The sequence below is a fragment of the Carassius gibelio genome, chromosome B21 (genome assembly GCF_023724105.1).
Source record: "Carassius gibelio isolate Cgi1373 ecotype wild population from Czech Republic chromosome B21, carGib1.2-hapl.c, whole genome shotgun sequence".
NCBI classification, from domain to species: Eukaryota; Metazoa; Chordata; class Actinopteri; order Cypriniformes; family Cyprinidae; genus Carassius; species Carassius gibelio.
In genome coordinates, this window is record NC_068416.1 from 26297678 (window position 1) to 26319293 (window position 21616).

Here is a 21616-nt window from a genome sequence, read left to right on the forward strand (position 1 = left end):
AAAATTTAAAAAAAAAAAATGAATAAAACTAACAGTATTTCAGCCAACAATTAATTTCATATATTTACCAAGGCAACATTTCTCGTTTTAAATTAGATTAACTTGATAAAACAACTAAAACTGAAATGAAAATGAATACAAAATGTATATATAGACATTTAAAAAAATAAATAAAAGTGTTATTTTTTTAATTCAGGTATTTGAAATTTCTTATTTTATTTGAACTTGATAAACTAAAACTGAATTAAAGACTAATAAATGATAGCTAGATACAGACAGATAGACAGATAGATAGAATCCAAAATCTTAATAAAAACTATAATAGTATCTCAGTGATAATGAAATAACATTGGTAAAAATGCTTCACGTGTTTAGAAAACATGGTCTCTCACAAGTTATAGAAATAATTTTTATTGTGGTTGCAACCTCTTTTGGAGGACAAAAAATATTCTAGTAACTTCTTTGAAACACATCTGCTCAGATAAACACGCGATTATTTAAATAACTCAAGAGGACTATTCTAAACAAATACTGCTTTCACGAACATGATTCGGTGTCATATATATTTATATCTTATAAATAGAAGTGTGCGGTCGGTCGAGGAAAAGCAGTTGTCATAAGCCTGAGAGGCTCGTGTCACTGCACTCGTCAAACAGCCGGGAATCCTGACGGGATCCATGGATCAGGAACAGACTCGGAGCACCCACCACACACCAGCAGTGTGACATGAGCTCTGTGTGTGTGTGTGTGTGTGTGTGTGTGTGCTCTCGTCCAAGCGTCTGTCCCTGGAGACAGAAAATGATGCCATGATGAGTGATATTAAGGCGCTTCAGAGAACACCCTGTCCATCACAGCTCTCCTACAGGACAACAACAAAAAACAACAGAGCAACATCAGCATCATCACAAACACATGAGGAGATTATCAGCCCGCCACACACACAACTCATCTAAAATAAATAATAAAACCAAATAATTCTAAAATTGTAATAAAAAAAAACATTTAAATAAAATATAAAATTAAAAAATATAAAAAAGACAAAAGTATAAAGTAAATAAATATAAATGTTAATTACAAAAAAAAAAAGATCTATGTAAAATAAAAATAATAAAATAAATAAAATTAAATCAAATAAAAAATTATAAAATAATATTAAAGCTACAATAAAAAACTAATATTCAATCAAATAAAAATAAAATAAAAAATATTAAATTCAATCCAAAATAAAATATTTTGTGGGTTGGGGGGGTGGGGGGGTGGGGGGATGTAAAAGGACATCTTTATTTGTTCAGTATTTGCTGGAACTATTTTAAAGAAGCTTTTCTATGTCTAATTGGCCTCACTACCAGCTGCAGCTGTGAAATATCGTTCCTGATGATCATTCAGGAAAAGTGTGGTAAGATCAGTTCTGCTTGTTTGTGTCTCCCTCACCCATGCTTTCTTCCACTGCTGCAGGAGTGTGTCGTGGTCGGTCAGAGCGGTTCTCCAGCGCTCCACAGCCTCGTCTGAGAGCACACAGACACACGTTACAGCACGTCACAGGTCAGACTAACACACACAGTGTGATGATGAAAGCTTTACCTCTGCTGTCGAGCCGAAGCTCCACTCTGGACACGTCGGTTCCCGCAGCAGACACCGCTGTACACTCGTACTGGACGTCTTTATTCAAAGCCTCCTCCCTCAGCCAGCTGCTCACCAGCACGGCATCATGGGAAACCACCTGTCTATATTCAGTGACGCGAGTCTCGAGCTTCTGCCCGTTTATGTGCCACTCAACACTTACATCTCTAGGACCTGAAGGAAAACTGCACTTACATATGGATCCTACAGGGTAATTAGCACTTCAGTACACACACACACACACACACTCAGTGTGAACAAGGCACGTCCAGTCATCTTCATCTACATCATGCTGTCTGTGTTATCACACTCTCGTAATACATGCATAACAAACTGTAGCTCCAGATCAGAAAGTGACTATAAGTATCACTATGTATTTGCTAAAGCTGGATGATCACTTCAATGATGATCACTTTTTTTCTGTCCCTGTATTCCCACACTTGTTTTTGTTCTCAAATGTTGTAATTTTTTTTTTTTTTTTACGTTTTGCAAAAAAAAAATAATAATAAAAAATAAATAAATGCTTAGGTCACTTTAAATTATTTAAAAAATGCATGAATTAATCCCAAAAGAAAAATAGTTTGTTCCAGTCATTATGACCTTTTTTTATTTTATTTAGATGAAAATGCTGGTTAAATGTTATTGCATTGAACTAAAACAAACTTAAAATTACTACCCTTTTTACCAATTTCTTTTGGTATTTTCTTTTGGCTTATTTCTGATTAGAAAACCAAATGATGTAAAGGATTTTCAGCAGCACAAGGGTTAAATGAGTGTTTCCAGCATCACCACAAGAAACTTTGACTCCCTCAGTTTGTAAAAACTAAAACATTGCACAATAAAATACATGCCAAATACACACATTATTAACCTTATTAAAACCAGTAACTTTCATCAGTACTGGGAGTACATGAAGGATGCACATGGTGACACATAACACAAAGTTCATCCACCAAGAAATCAGTTGATCTCTCTCTCTCTCTCTCTCTCACACACACACACACACACACACACACACACACACACACACACGTTTAATGCCACTGCAGGAAATGACTGATATACTGTCCTCTCCTGATGATAATGGAACAGTTCTTATTAATATAGTGTAGATTCAAAGATGATAAATATGAATTATCCATTAGTACATGAACGTTCAAAGGTTTGGGGTAAGTAAGATTTTTTTTTTTTTTAAAGAAATTCAAAGATCAGCAATGGAAATTAACATTTATAATATTGAATACTGAAAATACAGCTGCGCATCACAGAAATAAATTACAGTTTGCAATAAATCCACATTAATTTTTTTTAATTGTATTAATATTTTACATTTTTTATTATTTTTAATATTTCTAGTTCCTCACTAAGATTCTGTTTGTCATGGGTTTGCATGTAAAAACAAGATATAATATACATTTCAACACAATAAACAGTGTTTCACATGTTTTGCCATTCCAAAATTTATTTAGCTTTTTACCAAAAAAAAAAAAAAATCAGAAAAAAACTTTGTACATCTTTTTCATATGTACATATATTGTATTTACACTGTACACGACTGGAAGGTCCATCAGTCCTTCAGTCAAACAACAAGACACGACTCAAAACAACACAGGAGAGGCCAAACCAAAGCCAGAATCATCCATTAGGATCCGAATCTGAATAATTCAAATATTATTCACCAATAAACATATTCATTCTTGACGCGCTCTTAAAAAACAAAAAAAGGGTGTAAAAATAAAAATGTGAAAACATTTTAGGCATCAGACGGTGTGCAGAAGATCTGGATCATGCAGACACACAAACACTGTCTAAATACTCTTCAGTGACTTCCTCTTTCTCTCCTCTACTTCCTGTCTGACTTCTGGCTCCTGGGCCAGTCTGAACACTGAGCAGGAAGAGCGAAAGAAGTCACACTTCAGAGTACTGAGACGAGACTGATGAGTGAGAGAGAAAGGTCAGAGGTCAGAGGTCAGAGGCAGCACTCACCCAAGGCCAGGCAGAAGAGCAGAAAGGCCTGGTGAGGGTGAACGCTCCAGGACTGCTCCCTCAGAAGAGGAGGAATCAGACGAGCCCCGGCCAGAGACCAGGAGGAAGAGGAGGAAGAGGAGGAGCCAGGCAGGGACAGGGGGGAAGCTGAGACACAGGAAATGGAGGGAGAGAGACAAACACAAGAGTGTGCTGAGAATCAGAGGAGGACAGCAGAATCAGAAACGCCACCGACACCGGACAGGTCACATGTCACCCCAAAATCAAAGGAAAAACATACAAGACCATTTATGCTTTTTTTTCATGAGATTTAAGCACATCTCTTTCTATTTCCATAATGACAAAAAAATGCATGTACAGTCATGAATATTGTCATACAGTCATAATCATCATCATTATTATTATTAAACGTATCCATTTAGCAGATGCTTTTATCCAAATTACTATTACATATATATAAATATTAAAATGTCAAAGCACTGTCAAAATGAAAATAAAAAAAAGTTGCTAAGAATTATTTTTAGATTACAGCGCAAAATCAAAAGTTTGTTATACATAGCATAAATATATAGCATAAAGAAAAAACAGTTTTTGTGACATTTAGGAGCAGATGTCTTCTTAATATATTAATTAACACAATGTCAAAAAAACAAAAACAAAACATGTAGTCATTAATTATTACACATTTGTATTTATTTTATTCTATTTTTATATTCAAATCATAGCAAAAAGGTACTTAAAAAGTGTAATTTTATGCAAAACAAATAATAATAATAATAGAAATTGTTTCCCACCAGAAAGTAACAAATAAAATAAAAAAATTAATAAATAATATGTACTACAATTATGAAAATTATACTGTCAGGATGTCAAATAAATGTCCAAATATGAAATGCAAAATGCAAAAAAAAAAAAAAAAAAAAAATTATGCCAAAAAAGCTAAACAAAGCTAAACTCCAAAAAGTAGTTTTTCTTAAAAATGAAATAAAGAAATAATGTCTAAATGGAGAAAGAATAGAAAAAAACAATAATATGTTCCTAAAAATTAAAATTTCATTTTTATACAAAAATGTATTGGTTTTTCTTTACATTTTGGGGTTTCTTGACATTTTTTGTGATATTTGCACTATAATTCCTGACATACAGTTTAATAATATAATATCTTTAAAAAATATCTGAAACATAAATCTTTCAAAGCTGACGTTTGTGGACTACAGTGGAACAGTCTCATGAATCAAACGTATTGTTGTGTGAGACAGCGGCCCTTTCGCAGGTTTAGTGTGTTAGACATCTCATCTGCACCAGCCACAGGAAGCTGTGTTTTTGGTCTGGTTAATATACGCCAGGATCCCGTTTCATTCTGGCTCATGTTTGAGCTCTTCCAGATCAGTTCTTCATCATGAGATCCAGCTTGTGTGACACTGAAAGCATCCCTGAGATTCAGACCCAACACTGCAAGAATGTTTTACTCAGAATATCAGCTCTCTCCATCGTGAACATCTCAACATTCTTAAATCAAGATACATTTACATCAGAAGGAAAATTAATTCAGAAAAAAAAAATCTCTAAATGAATTATGCTTAAAACTCAATATATTTAATGCTTAAATTGTCTATATATATATATATATATATATATATATATATATATATATATATATATATATATATATATATATATATATATATATATAATGTTATATTATATTTAGCTGTTTTTGTGACATTTTGGCAGATTTCTTCTAATAAGAATAAGGCCAAAAAATTGAAATCGACCTTTCAGAACAAGAACAAGAACAACTGAGATTTTTTTTATTGTTTATTACTGTTACGAAATTATTTCAAAATGCAAAAAAATTTAATAAATAATAATAATAAAATAAAAAAACAATTGTGTTTCACCTAAAAATCTAAAGAAAAAAATGACAAGAAATTATATTTTCCTAAAATTAAACACTGACAGATTATTTTTCCCCCAACTGTAAGCAAACACTTTAATTAAACTTTTCTTTCATAAAGCAAGACTCAAGAATATGTGTGTTGATTTAAGAATATTTAGATATTTGTAAACAGAGAACATGACTAAGAAATACTTTTTTGCAGTACAAAAAAGTCAAAAAATGAACGTCAGACGCCCCACAAATATTCAAAAACAGTCCAGTGCTCCAATTTGGAAAACATCACGAAACTTACCAATTTGGTAAACAATGTTTCCAATTTGGAATCTTATTTGGAATTCTGCGGTTTGTTCTTGCAGAGCTGCGTTGATTCTGTGAATGTGAGCGTATCAGACGTCTGCGTCTGCGAACTCGATCGGCTGCGACGCACAGTCCACGTCGAAGGGCTGATCTTTCGAGGGACTGTCGTCACAGCCGGATGGAAGGCCGCCGTTCCCACATTCCGGCTCCGTCTCGTATCCGGTGTCTCTGAGCGCACGCAGCGGATGTGCTCCGTTCTGATTGGCCAGATCCGTCTTTTCCTGCGCTGGCTCCATCAGGCCGGCCTCGCAGGCTGCATACTCCGGCTGTGGCTTTTTGCTGGAGCCGAGCAGCGCGGATCGCAGGCGGAGACACGGCGCAGGCAGGTACTGCATGTAACAGTTGTACGCCAGAGCAGCGAGGAAGAGCAGGAAGAAGAGCAGGAAGAGCGACAGCAGGGTCACGCTGTTGTCATGCTGGATGTATTTAGCCGAGGGGTCGAGCGTCTCGGTGCGTGTGGGTAAGTTGCTGACCTCCGGAGGGATGTAGGGTTTGGGTTTAATGGCGTTGCTGGGAGGGGTTGTTAGTGAGGGCACGTCCGTCTGAGTCGGTGTTAGTCCTGAGCCGTTACTGGTATTACCTTCCTGTGGTGGGAGCGTAGACGCAGTGCTGGACGGACGCAGAGTAGATACGGACGTCACGCTCTCGGGAAGCTCCAGTCGAAGCATATATCCCATCACCAGACGGGTGAAGTTCTGTCCCGCGGACGCTTCGACTGACCAGCACTCGTAGCGGCCGGTGTCCTCCGGCGTCACGCTGTAGATCAGCAGCCCGTTCTCACTCAGCAGGAGGAAGCGTGAGGCTTCGGTCAGGACGCGGCCGTTGAGCTTCCACAACACCTGAGCCAGGTTTGAGCGCACCGGACACGGCAGATCCGTAGAAGCACCCGGCTTCACCAACACCTGCTGATAGTCGCTCACCGCCAGAGGAGCCACTGCAACACAGAGACAATTATGGGTCAGCTCTGCTACATCAATTCACTCTGTTATTAGTTTAACAGGGAGAAGCATGAGTAGAGTTGGGAATCCAAAATCAAGTCCAATTCCAGAATCGGATACTTAAGGTAAGGAATCAGATACTTGTTGTAAAATAAACATTTCAGTTCCACCAATCAATTCCGCTGTGCTTTTTTTCTTTTATTTTTAGGTGGTGAAAAGGGGCTGTTAAAAAATAGTTTTTTTCATTGATTCATTTATTCAACAGATTCATTCGGAGTCATTGAATCATTCCATGAGGTTTTTGTTAGTTCTTCAGGATTTTGAGAGAACTACAACCATGTATCCAGAATCTAGCAAGCACTAAACGGCTCTTAATCTAGTCTAGTTTTTTATGTAGCATGCTGTTTCTTGTTCATGGTATTCAGCAGCAATTAAATGTTTTGCAAAAAGACACACAAAGTAAATAAGTTTAGTTTTTTGCTGTTGTTTACATTTTTTCATATTGCTGTTCATTCAATTGAACTGTTATACTGGTGCTTATAAATTAAAACAATTAAATTCTTGCTTTTGTTCGTGTAGTTAAGAAAACATGCCATGATTATTTAGAACCAGGCGTGAACAGTATTTCACTTCATGTTTTGAGAATCTACCTGGCAATGACTCTGACTGAAATTAACGCAATTATTGATTTATATAAAGTTACATGAATTTAAATATATATTATATATCAAATAAATAAATCTGTAAATTAATTAATTAACTAATTTACATATTTATTTATCTGTTATTTAATTTCTGAAACTCTTTTATATTTTTTACAATTTGCTATAAATATAAATGAAAAGTCTCTCTCTCTCTCTCTCTCTCTATATATATATATATATATATATATATAAACAAACCATACGTAAATTATACAAATTATAAATTTATTATTCCTCTGAATCTAAAATTATAAAGCATAAGTTATATTATAAAAAAATATTAATCTAAATAAAATATTTATAGAATATAAAAAATAATAAATGCAAAAAAACATACATTTATAATCACATACAATAAATGTATAATATATTATAAAGATTGAAACGTAAACATTTCCTAGCACTAGTCTAGTACACACTCAAATGCACCTTTAATCTAACATTTTCTGTTAGTAAGTACACGTCTCTATAATTATTAGATTAACAGTGACGATGTTCTCATGCGCTCTTGTTTCTGTCCATCTGTGTCAGTTACTGTAAATCTAGACAGACAAAAACCAGGCACTAAAACAGGACCGTTTGAGCTCAGATTTAATATTGATGACACACCTGTAGGGCATATCCCAGCATCCCCTTTCAGGCTCTGAATCAACTTCCTGCAAAAACACACACAGATCAAAGTAAATACAGACACACCTAATCAAAGATGATAAAGCTGTCTGGCAAACATAGTCCAGAAAATACATTCAAAGGAGTCTTTAAAAGACTTACACTTTCAATTTAAGAAGTATGAACTAGTGAGAAATACTTGCAGAAATGAAAACCAAAATAGATTTAATCTAAATTATTATTCATATACATTTATTTCCAAATAAATATGCAAATATTGTTTTAATAAATGTAATAAATTATACTAATATTTATAAATGATTATGATTTCAAAGAAAAAAAAAAAAACTAAGCATAATAAAAACTCCACTACATGGACTACGCAACAAAATTAAACAATGTTTGACAGCTTGGAAACCATTGCAACTTTTTGCCGTTTAGTATCTGTTAATGCAACCAAATTAATATGACCGTAAGAGAGACACATCTATGCATTTTATCAACCTCAATTAACAACTGCACAGAATTTCTGCAAATGCAGTTGTCACTACCTGCGTTTCTGAGGAGTAAATGCATTTGTCACTACCTGTATTTTTCAGGAGTAAATGCATTTGTCACTACCTGTATTTTTCAGGAGTAAATGCAGTTGTCACTACCTGCGTTTCTGAGGAGTAAATGCATTTGTCACTACCTGTATTTTTCAGGAGTAAATGCATTTGTCACTACCTGTATTTTTCAGGAGTAAATGCATTTGTCACTACCTGTATTTTTCAGGAGTAAATGCAGTTGTCACTACCTGTATTTTTCAGGAGTAAATGCATTTGTCACTACCTGTATTTTTCAGGAGTAAATGCATTTGTCACTACCTGTATTTTTGAGGAGTAAATGCAGTTGTCACTACTTGTATTTTTCAGGAGTAAATGTATTTGTCACTACCAGTATTTTTGAGGACTTAATGCAGTTGTCACTACCTGTATTTTTCAGGACTAAATGCAGTTGTCACTACCTGTATTTTTGAGGACTAAATGCAGTTGTCGCTACCTGTATTTTTGAGGACTAAATGCAGTTGTCACTAGCTGTATTTTTGAGGACTAAATGCATTTGTCACTAGCTGTATTTTTCAGGAGTAAATGCATTTGTCACTACCTGTATTTTTGAGGACTAAATGCAGTTGTCACTACCTGGATTTTTGAGGACTAAATGCATTTGTCACTACCTGTATTTCTGAGGACTAAATGCATTTGTCACTACCCGGATTTTGAGGAGTAAATGCATTTGTCACTACCTGTATTTTTCAGGAGTAACTGCATTTGTCACTACCTGTATTTTTCAGGAGTAAATGCAGTTGTCACTACTTGTATTTTTGAGGAGTAAATGCATTTGTCACTACCTGTATTTTTGAGGAGTAAATGCAGTTGTCACTACTTGTATTTTTGAGGAGTAAATGCATTTGTCACTACCTGTATTTTTGAGGAGTAAATGCAGTTGTCACTACCTGTATTTTGAGGAGTAAATGCATTTGTCACTACTTGTATTTTTGAGGAGTAAATGCATTTGTCACTACCTGTATTTTTCAGGAGTAAATGCATTTGTCACTACCTGTATTTTGAGGACTAAATGCAGTTGCCACTACCAGTATTTTTCAGGAGTAAATGCAGTTGTCACTACCTGTATTTTTGAGGACTAAATGCAGTTGTCACTACCTGTATTTTTCAGGAGTAAATGCAGTTGTCACAACCTGTATTTTTGAGGACTAAATGCAGTTGTCACTACCTGTATTTTTGAGAAATAAATGCATTTGTCACTACCTGTATTTTTGAGGACTAAATGCATTTGTCACTACCTGTATTTTTGAGGACTAAATGCATTTGTCACTACCTGTATTTTTGAGGACTAAATGCAGTTGTCACTACCTGTATTTTTGAGGACTAAATGCATTTGTCACTACCTGTATTTTTGAGGACTAAATGCAGTTGTCACTACCTGTATTTTTGAGGACTAAATGCATTTGTCACTACCTGTATTTTTCAGGAGTAAATGCATTTGTAACTACCTGTATTTTTGAGGACTAAATGCATTTGTCACTAGCTGTATTTTTCAGGAGTAAATGCAGTTGTCGAACTCTCATATTTAAGTGAATTATGAATGTAGAGAATGTGATTGAGGAGTAAAAGGTGAACTGACAACCAAATTTATCTGCAGATTCTATATGGCCAGTGTGAACATAACTTCTCATTTCTCACCGTGGATCGGCATCATGCTGGAAAATATTGAGGCAGGAGGCAGAGAGCGGGTCCCAGGCACAGTACGGGTCCCGCGCCAGAACACAGTCCACACAGGATGGGTACTTCTCACAGAACGCTGTGGGAGACTGAACCACACCGGAGTCTGATCCAGCGTACACGAACCGTGCCTGAGACACACAACACATGAGGAACCAGAGAAACATCCTCCCTGCTCACAAATCATTCAATATGTTTGTGGATTTCATTCATCATGATTCTTCACTTGAAGGTCACGGTTCTTACCACTTGTGAGGAGAGCAGAAGTGTTTTAATCGGCTCGGGGTTCTTCAGCAGCTGGATTTCCTCCACCGTGTGAACCTCGCCCTCCAACACCAGCGACTTGTGCAGCAAACCTTTATCTGGAAACACATTCAGAGATTAAAATAGCAACAAGATGTGATCTAAATGAGCTTCATGACACTTGGTTGTAAAGACACAAATCAAAGCCAGACTTTCACATCCTGTGGTTAGCACATCCTTTCACAGATTTCACCACATACACTGATGGCGATGGCGAAAATGACAGAAAAATATATATATATAAAATAAAGTAAAAAACATAAAAGGTAAATATTGCTGTTTATTCAAATGTACTGTTAAAATTACTACATATTTTTCCTTGTTTTCTTCACTGTTTTTCACTAGACAAACATGATTATTTATAACCAGATATACTGTATTTCCCTTCCTGTTTTAAGGAAAGTTATACTGTTATAATATAGTAAAGTTGTATTTAAAAAGTTGTCTAAAAATAAAATTATGATGATTCTGACACTTAAATGCTACGATTATATTAAAGTACATTAAAGTTTTGAGAGATAATTGAAAAATATCTTAAGAAATCTATAAAAATGTATAAATGTATAAATGTATATATATATATATATATATATATATATATATATATATATATATATATATATATATATATATATATATATATATATATATATATAAATACATTTATACATTTATATATATATATATAGCAGTTGCTGTTTAAATTATGAATCCTCTGGATCTTATAAAACAAATATTATCTAAAATTATATAAATAGAAATAACAAATTCTGATGTTTGACCTGATTCTTAAATTATAGTATACTATAGTATAGTCACCTATAAAGTATTGAGAAATACGTTTAGAAAAAAAAAAAAAAAAAAATATATATATATATATATATATATATATATATATATATATATATATATATATATATATATATATATATATATATATATATATATATATATATATATATATATATATATAATTTTTTTTTAAAGTTGCTGTTTATTAAATTTTACTGTTATATTGATGCTTATAAATTAAAATGACGTGATAACAAGCATGCAAGAATGGATATTATTATTATTATTATATTTACCTGATTATAAAATCATTAAGTATATTTAAACATTGCATGTTAAATCATCTTTTGATTTTACTGATGTTATTGTTTTCTGGTATGAATTTTATTTGTACAGTGCTATGATCAACTGCTGTTGTGTTTATCAGTACTTAATAAATGCACGAATGAAATGCATGAATGGATTTTAGTATAACAGCACTGAGAAATCCTGGCAGAAATCAAATGTATATGACTGCTGAATAAACACCGGTGCCAGTGAAAATGACGTGGTGGATGCTGCCATCGAGGGCCTGCACTCTCTGGACAGCGATCTGTGTGTAGTTGACGTCTTTGGTGACGAGGCGTGGACCGTTCCCGATGGGCAGAACAGGGTCCTCCAGCAGAGGATGGTCCTTCACAAACTGCAGCGTCTTATCGGGCAGCTGGAGCGACGAGGTGATGTTCTGCCTGCGGTTCAGACTGCTGATGCACTGAAATATATAATCAACAGAGTTACACAGAAACACATTACTGTAATCTAATTACTTTTCCTGGTAAGTACCGCACTACATTTTACATTTATGAATTACATATTTGATTACAGTTACTTAAATAAATCACTGGACAATGTGAGCTAAAATGCAGAGTCCTACAACATTTGTGAGGTGAAAGGTCGTATTTAAATTCGTATGAGTCATATTTCAAAATGTTGCACTCAACATATTTTAGTCTGGCATTATAGTTTGGGAAAAGTTCAACAAGTGAATGTGTACAAGTTTATGTCACACTAATATAAGTCAAAATAAATGACTTCTCAGAATAAGATCATCTGCTGTATTAAGACGCATTGGCATCACAATTGCTTATTTCATTCGGATTATTTTATCAGAGAATATTTGTTTTCAACATGACTTTATTTAATAATAGACACTTGCAGATTTCTTTAGAAATAGCATACTGCGTTTTCGTTCATTTTAGTGACTGGTATCAGGAAGATATTCACAGAGACTGAGAATGCAGAAAGCGCATCCAGTTTGTTTTCTTTATTTTTACCAAAAAAAAAAATAAATAAAATGTTATGCTATAAAAATAATACTTAAAAGTCTCCCGTTATTTCAATCTAGCAACACTTTTTTATTTTATACAGATATTAATGTAAATTAATTCCGAGTTACAATTGAGAACATGCACTGATACATAAATATATATGGATTCTATGAACTGGTTTCTAAAAATCTATTATTTTTTTATAAAAATGGTTTTTTTATATATTTTATTTCATCCATTTCCAAACTATTTGTCCTATGTTGTAAAAATGTATTTATTTTTAAGTTATTTATTTAAGTTTTAACAAATTTTTTTGTATTATATTATTTAGGTTATATTTACATGTATTTGTATTTCACATCTATATACATTAATATACAACTTTTAATTATTTTTTGTTTGTTATTTGGTTTATTTTCATGTTATTTGTCTTTATTTTTGTTTTATTATTATTTGCTTTTGTTTTATTGAAGTCTAATATATTCATACATTTATTTATTTCATTTCATTTCACAACCATATATTTTTCTGTTTTAATAATTTTTATTTGTTATTTGATTCATTTTCATGTTATTTTTCTTTATTTTTTGTTTTATTATTATTTGCTATGTTTTATTTAAGCCTAATATATTTATGCATTTATTTATTTATGTTATTTCATTTCACAACCATATATTTTTCTGTTTTAATTATTTTTATTTGTTATTTAGTATTATTATTATTATTTTTTTTTTCATTTTATTTCATTCTAATATTTATATTGTTTTAATTTTATTTCACATCTACTCATTTTCCAGTCTGCTTGTCCTACATACAGTCACATGCTTGTATTTATTTTATTCTATTATTATTTCACTTTCACATTGTATTGTTTTTTTATTTTGAACTGATTTTGTTTTATAAATCCTCTCACCTACAGCACCCTCTGATCTTACGGATCCTGTAAGCACACACATATATAACCACTGAGTTGCATGTTTTGTGGAAATACTAACCGCTCCGGGTCTGGGACTCGGGGTGATGCCGTTAAATCGGACCCACTTAGTGTGGGACTGTTCCACCGTGACCTTCTGCATGTACTTCCCTTTAGAGAACACCTCATGCACCGAACTCATGTTATATGCACAGACGGCGGACAGCCCAACATTCCCCCTGAAACACACAGAAAACCCTTTTGAAGAAAAGTCCCTTATGCATAAAAAAAATTATCTTCTTTTGATGCACAAAAGTCCAATCACTCAGATACAGTTGATTCTCTGACTCACAAAATGAAACGATGAATCAAGGCAAACTGGAGCAAGTGAACACACACACACACATACACACACGCTCACCATTGAGACGTGAAGACCCCATAAATGACGGTGTCTCTCCAGTGCGGCGCTTTCAGAATAAACACGTCATGAACCACGTTAAACACAAAGTTGAGCTCCGGCATTGAGCAGACCAGCTTAGCCTTCATAAACGACGTCCACTTCTTCTGCAGCGTCCGCTGACCGCCCAGATCGCCCTGTTACAGTGAGAGATACACACAAACATCTGCATGCTGTCATTTACATATTGCATGTATTTAAATAAATCTAAAGGTTTCAAACCATTGTATAAAAGTTCAAAAACTTCCATCATGTCACACACTTTTTCAGTTTTATTCAGTTGTTCATCAGGGGTGTTGTTGATAGCAGGATGGTAAAATTAAGAATAATAGTGCTATAATATATAATAAAACATTATTAAATGTTAGACTCAAAGCCAAGTTCTTGTCATAAAGTTTGAAATTGGATTAAAATGTTACTGTGTTTGAATTTTTTAGAACTATAGTGCAATTTAATACCAATATTAATACATTCTTTGACATGGTTATGTGCTTAAATTTGATGCTTTTTAATTATATATTTTTCTTGCTTTATTTATACACTTATTAATTTTTTTTTATTAATATTATCAATTAACTTATATTTTCTGTTTTAATTTTAATCAGGATTATTAATGCTTATATATATATATATATATATAAACTAATTTGTTTGTAAATTGTGTTATGTGGCTTTGTAATTTTTATTAGATTTGTTTTTAAAATGTTTTAGTATTATTTAAACATGATTAAAATTATTTTTATATTTTCGGTATTCATTTTAATATTAGGTTTATTAATACTCATTTGTTTCGAATTTTTATGTGGTTTTATAATTATTTTATCAGTCTTAGTTTTTTTCAATATTCATATTTTAGTATTATTTATAAACATTGTATTAATATTTTGAATTCGATTTCATTTTTATATTTTCAGTTTTAATTTTAAGTTTATTAATTATATTAATATAGTTTTTGTTTTTAAACATTCATATTTTAGTAACTAATAAACATCATTTTAATTAACATTTTCAGTAAGATGCACTATTTTTAGTAATTTTGTTATGTAATTTTGTTATTTATATTAGCTTTAGTTTTTTGTTATTTACACACACACACACACACACTCACACACATATATATGTATATATATATATATACACATACACACACTATATATATATATATATATATATATATATATATATATATATATATATATATATATATATATATATATACACACACACACACACACACACACACACACACATATATATATATATATATACACACACACACATATATATATATATATATATATATATATATATATATACATATTTTGTTTTAAATTGAGATTTATACATCATCTGAAAACGGAATAAATAATTTTTGCATTGATGTATAGTTTGTGAGGATCTAGAAAAATCTAAATATTGAGGAAATCACCCTTAAAGTTGTCCAAATGAAGATCTTAGCAATGCATATTACTAATCAAAAATTAAGTTTTTATATATTTACGGTTGGATATTTACTAAATATCTTGGAACATGATCTTTATTTAAAATCCTAATGATTTTTGGCATAAAAGAAAAATCTATAATGTTGACCCATACAATGATTTAAAGTGACTTAAGACTGCTTTTGTGGTCCAGGGTCACATATAACATTAGCTTTTATTTTTATAAAGCTTCTGAACAACATTATGATTGCACACTCTCATTCGCACCCTAATTATACATGATCAAGAAATGCTGACTCTTCATCACTAAACTAAAACCAAGACGTCGACAGATAACAGAGATGAAGATGATCAGACGTCAGATTTCACAAGAGCTTAGAGAAACTCTGTCAAAGGTGATAAAGATGGTTTTTACTGGAGAAAAAGAAATCCCCAACAATGCAGAGCAAATTTCCCGGAACAAGATGATTTTTCTGCCCTTAATAAAATCACAAGTCTGCTAAAGGACATGAAAGTGTGAGAAACTGCTGTTACGGACCTTACAAACGCGAGCGATTCTGGGGATCAGCAGCTTCCCGAAGAACTCGTACTCCACCGCCACCTCGGTGAAGAAGTAGTAGATCTTATCATCGTCTCCTTCAGGACTGTCCTGCCCTTCTCGGATCACATCAGCGAAGACGAAACTGGGCTCTGAACACACAACAGAGTCACAACTGAGCTGTGCTAATTCTGCATACTATTGTAGTTTACATGACAGCTTTTAGTTTTAGCTTAAATATGTGACCCTGGACCACAAAAACAGTCTTGAGTTTCAGTTTTTTTATTTTTATTTGATTTATGCATCATCTGAAAGCTGAATAAATAAGATTTTGTAAGGATCTGACAATATCTGGCTGAGATACAACTATTTCAAAATCTGAAGGTGCAAAAAAAAATATATAAATATTGAGAAAATCACCTTTTAATGTTGTTCAAATAAAGTTCTTAGCAATGCATATTACTTATAAAAAAATTAAGATTTGATATATTTATGGTAGGAAATTCATTTAATATCCTAATGATTTTTGACCCATACCATGCATTTTTGGCTGTTGCTACAATATACCTGTGCTACTTATGACTGCTTTTGTGCTCCAGGGTCACATATTAGTTTTATTAATACTATTTATCTAAGAAATATTATGTGCTTTTATCATTTTATGCACTTTTACAGTTGTATTCATATTTTGAATTAGCTTTTGTATTTAGTTTCATATTTTCAGTTATCATTTTAATATTCATGTTATTAATACTAGTAAATAAAAATAAAAATCAGCAATTTTGTTGTGTGCTTCCAACATTATTATTAGTTAAGCAGTCATATTTTATTATTTATACACTATTACAGGTTTTGTTAACCTTTTGAATTTACTTTTATTTTCATATTTTCAGTTTTTGTTTTAATATAGTTTTATTAATGCTTATATAAAAAAAAAAAACATTATAAACTTTATAATGTGCTTTTGTCTTTTTTATGCATTAACAATTCATATGCAAATACATTTTTACAGACTATTATAATGTTAAACAATTTTTTTTTTTTTTATTAGTGTTCATTTAAATTATTTTATTTAATATTAGGTTTATTATTAGTAATATTAATACCTTTTTGTGTTTGCAATTTTGTTATGCCTTTAGTTTTTTATGCTATAAATATATCTTAGTACTAATATATATAGCAACAGACATTTCAATAATTTACAATTTGAAAGAGATTTTTTTTTTTTTATTACATGGTCATTCCAGCTTTTATTTTTAATATATATTACTATTATGTATATATGTATATATATATATATATATATATGAACAATATAATTACAGAATTAATTTATTTCAATGTATTAATTCCAGTGTTTCAACAAACATATTTCAGTTTGTAGCCAACTTTTCATCTAATAGACCACCACCTTTATTGTAATAAAAAAGTTTTAGTTTTCAATAACAACAACTGAATTCATAATGAATTCAAATTCATATTTCTATATTCATATGCACAGTGTTGTTTTTACGGCGGTGGACTGGTTAGCGTCGTACCGTTGAGCCAGGACGTCGAATACTCTGTGCGCAGTAAACTCTGAGACAGAGAAGATCTGGAGATGATCGGCTCGCTGCCCAGGAAGTTATACGCCGTTCCTGAGTACAGCTCACCATCTAAACAACAAACAGCCGGTCAAGCGCTCAGCACTTCTGTGAATACAGCAGACACACACTGAGCCTGTCCTGCGTTCACTTACCAACCATCACACTGGTGAAGCTCTGCGCCGGGTCGAAGGAGCACTTCCCTCGGCCGTCCTCCGCTCGGTCCTGCAGACAGAAGTCCTGCAGCGACTGAAGAGAAACCAGTCAGAAACAGAGCAGAGTCGGACAGAAAGAGGAAACTACTGTATTCATATTCAGAAAGAGGTCCAGAACTACTGCTATTCAAAATATCAGGGAAGTTTTGACAAACCAAAATGTCACATAGTTTGAAATTGGTGAAGAAGGGTTTGTGTCGAGGAACAACTAGTTCCCTAAAAAAAAAAAAAAATCATAGAAGCGCTAAATAAAACCTGGACTTAATTTTTTTTTTTTTAATAAATTAAATATTTACTATAACGAACCAACTAGCTAAATAGAACTGGGAAAATAATAATAATAATAATAATAATAATAATAATATTTTTTAATTAAATAACTGAAGTGTAAGTCAAAGTATTAAAATGAATAAGAAAAAAAATACTAAATTTTTGTAAAAAATAAATGCAAAATATTAAATGCAAAATATTATAATATCATATATATAATGTTAAAATAACACAGAATTATGACCCCACAGAAAGTGTTTTTAATGATTATATATTATTCTGCAGAAGTCATGAATCAGAGTCATTGAACCTTTTTTTTTTTTTACTGTATTTAGCAGCTAAATTTTATTGCTTTGGGTGATGTGGTTATTATTTGGCTTTATGCAAAAAAATAAAAAATAAATAATCAAATGTTATTTGAAATGTTATAATGCAAATCATCTTGGGCTGGTTGCATCAGGACTTAAATCACTTTCTGAAAAATTGATTGAAATTGCTTCCCAAACTGAAGCAGATGAAACAGTGAATGCGATCTTCTAAAGATGAGTGTTTATTGGGAAGTTTGGGTGATTTAAAGGCTTTATACTAAGGCTTGTACACACCAGATAATCACAGAGGGGTTGAAACGCGTGGGTCCCACAAACATACAGAGTGTCTTCATCCAGCACTTGCAAAACTCGAATGTAGTTTCGACAGTCCGTCTGTCACACGAGCACAAAAACATTTCAGTTAGATAAAACAGAACAAACATTTACAAAGAATCGACCAGATTAAGCTCACTTGAAGTATTTTTCCACATTACCTCCTTAGATTTCCCCTTTAAAATACACATCGACACGTCGCTCTCTGGAACCTTCCACAGCAGCTGAGAGAACAGAGTCAATACAACATCGTGATATAAAACACACTTCATCAGGAACGCGGCAGCTGGAGTAACTCTCACCTGCTTGCTCTTGATTGACACGTTGCTCATGTTGAGCTCGTAGACGGCCTCTCGAGCGCCGACATACAGCACGCCGCGCTCCTCGCTCAGCAGGAGAGTCGTGTAGTTAAACACATCCGGCTCCCAGAACTCCAGCAGATCCACATCTACACACACACACACACACACACACACACAGAGCAGATCACATCAGACCGGGTTTGTGCGGAAATCAGACACAAGTCAACATTTTAAGAGAAAATAATATAATAGGAATATGGGCATAGTTCAGATTGTCTTATCTGCTCACCAAGGCTACATTTATTTGATCTAAAATACAGTAAAAATTTTGAAATATTATTATAATTTAAAACAACTGTTTTCTGTATGAATATGTGTTAAAGTGTAATTTATTTATGTGATGTGCAGCTGTATTTTCAGCATCATTCCTCCAGTCTTTGGTGTATTTTTGTAAAAACTTTAATGCACAACCACTCAAACATTTGAAGTAAGATTTTAAAATGACAAATTAATACTTATAATCAACAAGGATGCTTTAAATTGATCAGAAGTGAGAAAACAAAACATTTATAATGTTACAAAATGTTTCAATTTCAAGTTAATACTGTTCTTTTGAACATCAAAGAACATCAAAGCTTTCAACATTGATAATAATCAGAAATGTTTCTTGTAGTGTAAATCATCATATTAAAATGATTTCTGAAGACCATGTGACACTGAAAACTGTAGGAAAGATGCTGAAAATACAGCTGTGCATCACAGAAATAAATTAACAACATCATGATATAAAAGACACTTCATCAGGAGTTATAACATATATTCAGATTTTTATATTTTTAAATGTTAACTGTATTTTGGGGCAAATAAATGCAGCCTGATTTTAAAAACATTAAATAATCTTAATTATTCCAAATTTTGATTCCAAATCTTTCCATATTTATAGAGATGTGGAATATTTCCTAAAAGAAGCAAAAAGATCATTTATAGGCCGGGAATGTTTGCTTCTCCTCCTGTCTGCTGAATGAACACATGAGTATTTTGAGCAGTATAAAGAGCGTTCTCCAGCTGTTTGTGGGGAAACCTCTTCCAGAGGAGATCCTGAACTCTATGAAAGCAGCAGCAGATGATTTACTGCTCCGAATAAAGCAGCGGTCAAACTCATGAGTCATGCATTTCATCTCCAGCACAATAAAACTCTAACATCTCCATCCAAACATGTGTGCCACTCATGTTCGGCTCAGCAAAAGACATTTCTACTATGACATTAGAGCACTGCCACATCAGCAATGTTATTTCTTTTATTATTATATCAGCATTAAATATACTGTATTAAGAGAGTAAACAAGCTAAAGGGCCAAACAAATGACCAACCCAAAATGCAATGGTTGTTGATCATGAACACTTTAGGCATAGTAAATTATTATTATATAATGCATGTAGTATATTTGAGCATGTGCATTCATAGATGATGATTTGTGTGTGACTGGCACACTTCAGTTTGTTTTTGGCTGCCGGTTGGGTGTGTGTGTGTGTGTGTGCAGCTCTCAGGTTGCAAGTGTTTTTGTTAGAGACCCAACAGACGCAGGACGCCTGCAAATGCCACATGTGTGTCAAAAACACCACACATGACTTCCTGTGCTGCTGAAACAATATACTGTACAAAAATATAGGGTTGTTTTTGACTTACGCTCATCGAGGCTGCATTTATTGGAATAAAAATACTATAAAAACAGTAATATTGTGATATATTATTACAATTTAAAATAAATGTTTTCTATGTGAATATCTGTTAAAGTGTAATTTATTTCTGTGATGCACCGCTGTATTTTCAGCATCATTCCCCCAGTCTTCAGTGTCACATGATCTTCAGAAATCAGAATAATATGATGATTTATTATCAATGTTAAAAAATATATATTATATTTATGCACATAATTCAGAAGCATGTTTATAAGGACAGTGGAAAGTCAGATGTGTGGCACCTGCAGAGGTTTCATTTCTGACCAGAGAAACTTTAACCCTTCACTCACCGTCGTGCCTCCACGAGCTTCTGGGAACGCTGGAGGGTCCGTGTGTGGAAACTTCCAGAAGCAATCCCAGAAACAACCCTAACACGCTCAGAGCCATGTTAGACTCCGGGATCTTCGGCAGTGTGAGGTTTCCTCTGAGAGAAAGAGAAGACACATGCAGATACAGCAAACCACGACTGAACATGAAGGAATCATGCACGATCAATCTGACACACAGGTTCACAGATCACTTTTTACACAATAAAAGATTGAATATACATATCATATTCATACGGCTCATTTCCACACAATGAACGTGAATGACGAAACATTGGTGCTTTATAATGAACATACATGCACTATGCACTATGGTATTAACATGTTACTTCAGAGAATTTAAAGATTGTATGGATATATATATATATATATATATACTTTGCTTTTC

General features: G+C 32.9%; 1 protein-coding gene across 6 annotated transcripts in view; it reads right to left on the reverse strand.

Annotated features, from left to right (window-relative positions):
• Positions 1-385: 385 nt before the first annotated feature.
• Positions 386-21616, reverse strand: part of sema4d (sema domain, immunoglobulin domain (Ig), transmembrane domain (TM) and short cytoplasmic domain, (semaphorin) 4D) — a 54235-nt gene continuing 33004 nt past the window's right edge. For 2 of the 6 annotated variants that reach the window (XM_052588003.1, XM_052588004.1), the window contains 14 exons: positions 21193-21326; positions 19163-19308; positions 19022-19084; positions 18822-18920; positions 17890-17983; positions 17690-17806; positions 16152-16303; positions 14133-14308; positions 13794-13950; positions 12020-12242; positions 10643-10758; positions 10358-10527; positions 8115-8161; positions 5349-6797 (listed from right to left, as the gene is read on the reverse strand). In XM_052588003.1, the coding sequence (XP_052443963.1) occupies positions 5893-6797; positions 8115-8161; positions 10358-10527; positions 10643-10758; positions 12020-12242; positions 13794-13950; positions 14133-14308; positions 16152-16303; positions 17690-17806; positions 17890-17983; positions 18822-18920; positions 19022-19084; positions 19163-19308; positions 21193-21326 (2599 nt within the window). In that variant the 3' untranslated portion in view covers positions 5349-5892. Of the gene's footprint in view, positions 860-1431; positions 1506-1581; positions 1795-3055; positions 3754-5348; positions 6798-8114; positions 8162-10357; positions 10528-10642; positions 10759-12019; positions 12243-13793; positions 13951-14132; positions 14309-16151; positions 16304-17689; positions 17807-17889; positions 17984-18821; positions 18921-19021; positions 19085-19162; positions 19309-21192; positions 21327-21616 lie in introns of those variants that run through there. The other 4 variants (XM_052588005.1, XM_052588006.1, XM_052588007.1 and 1 more) reach the window with 3 other exon arrangements.